We start from the raw sequence: 515 nt of genomic DNA on the forward strand, positions 1-515 counted from the left end.
TCCCACTTCTCCAGCCCCTTCCCAGGTCTCCAAGCCCACGTGCCATGTGCCCGTCACCTCGTTGCTGCCCTGCCGCAGGCTGGGGCTGTTCTCATACAGCACCATCCAGAGGGCGAAGAGGAACATGAGCAGCCCGTGCCCCACGTCCCCAAACATGATGGCGAAGATGAAGGGGAAGGTGATGATGGCGTAGGGCGGTGCAGGGGCACATGGGCCATGTTCACCGGCAACACCCGCTGCAACAGGGGGTGGGACGGGTCCTACCGGGGTTCACCTCCTGGTAGCTGGCCACCCCGTAGGCGTCCAAGATGCTCTGGAAGCCAGCGGTGAACTTGTTGGTGCGAATGAGGGTGGGGGGACTCTCGGAGGTGGGGACGCGCTGCACGAAGCACTCCACGCTCGAGCCGCTCTTGTACTGCGGGAAAAGCACCCGGCGCCTGAGCCAGGGCACCCCTCCGCCCGGCACCCACCCGACCATGGCAGGAGGGGGTGGGGCCACCGAGCCGTCTCTGGCA

General features: G+C 66.0%; 1 protein-coding gene across 1 annotated transcript in view; it reads right to left on the reverse strand.

Moving 5' to 3' along the window:
- The window catches only part of LOC104501305, a gene marked incomplete at its 5' end in the record, with an annotated part of 4,680 nt that overhangs the window by 2,892 nt on the left and 1,273 nt on the right, over nucleotides 1–515 (reverse strand). Inside the window, 2 exons of the mRNA XM_010145097.1 lie at nucleotides 58–197; nucleotides 265–415. Coding sequence (XP_010143399.1) covers nucleotides 58–197; nucleotides 265–415 — 291 coding nt within the window. The remainder of the gene's footprint in view (nucleotides 1–57; nucleotides 198–264; nucleotides 416–515) is intronic.

The sequence above is a fragment of the Buceros rhinoceros genome, unplaced genomic scaffold, assembly GCF_000710305.1.
Source record: "Buceros rhinoceros silvestris isolate BGI_N320 unplaced genomic scaffold, ASM71030v1 scaffold23361, whole genome shotgun sequence".
Taxonomy (NCBI): domain Eukaryota; kingdom Metazoa; phylum Chordata; class Aves; order Bucerotiformes; family Bucerotidae; genus Buceros; species Buceros rhinoceros.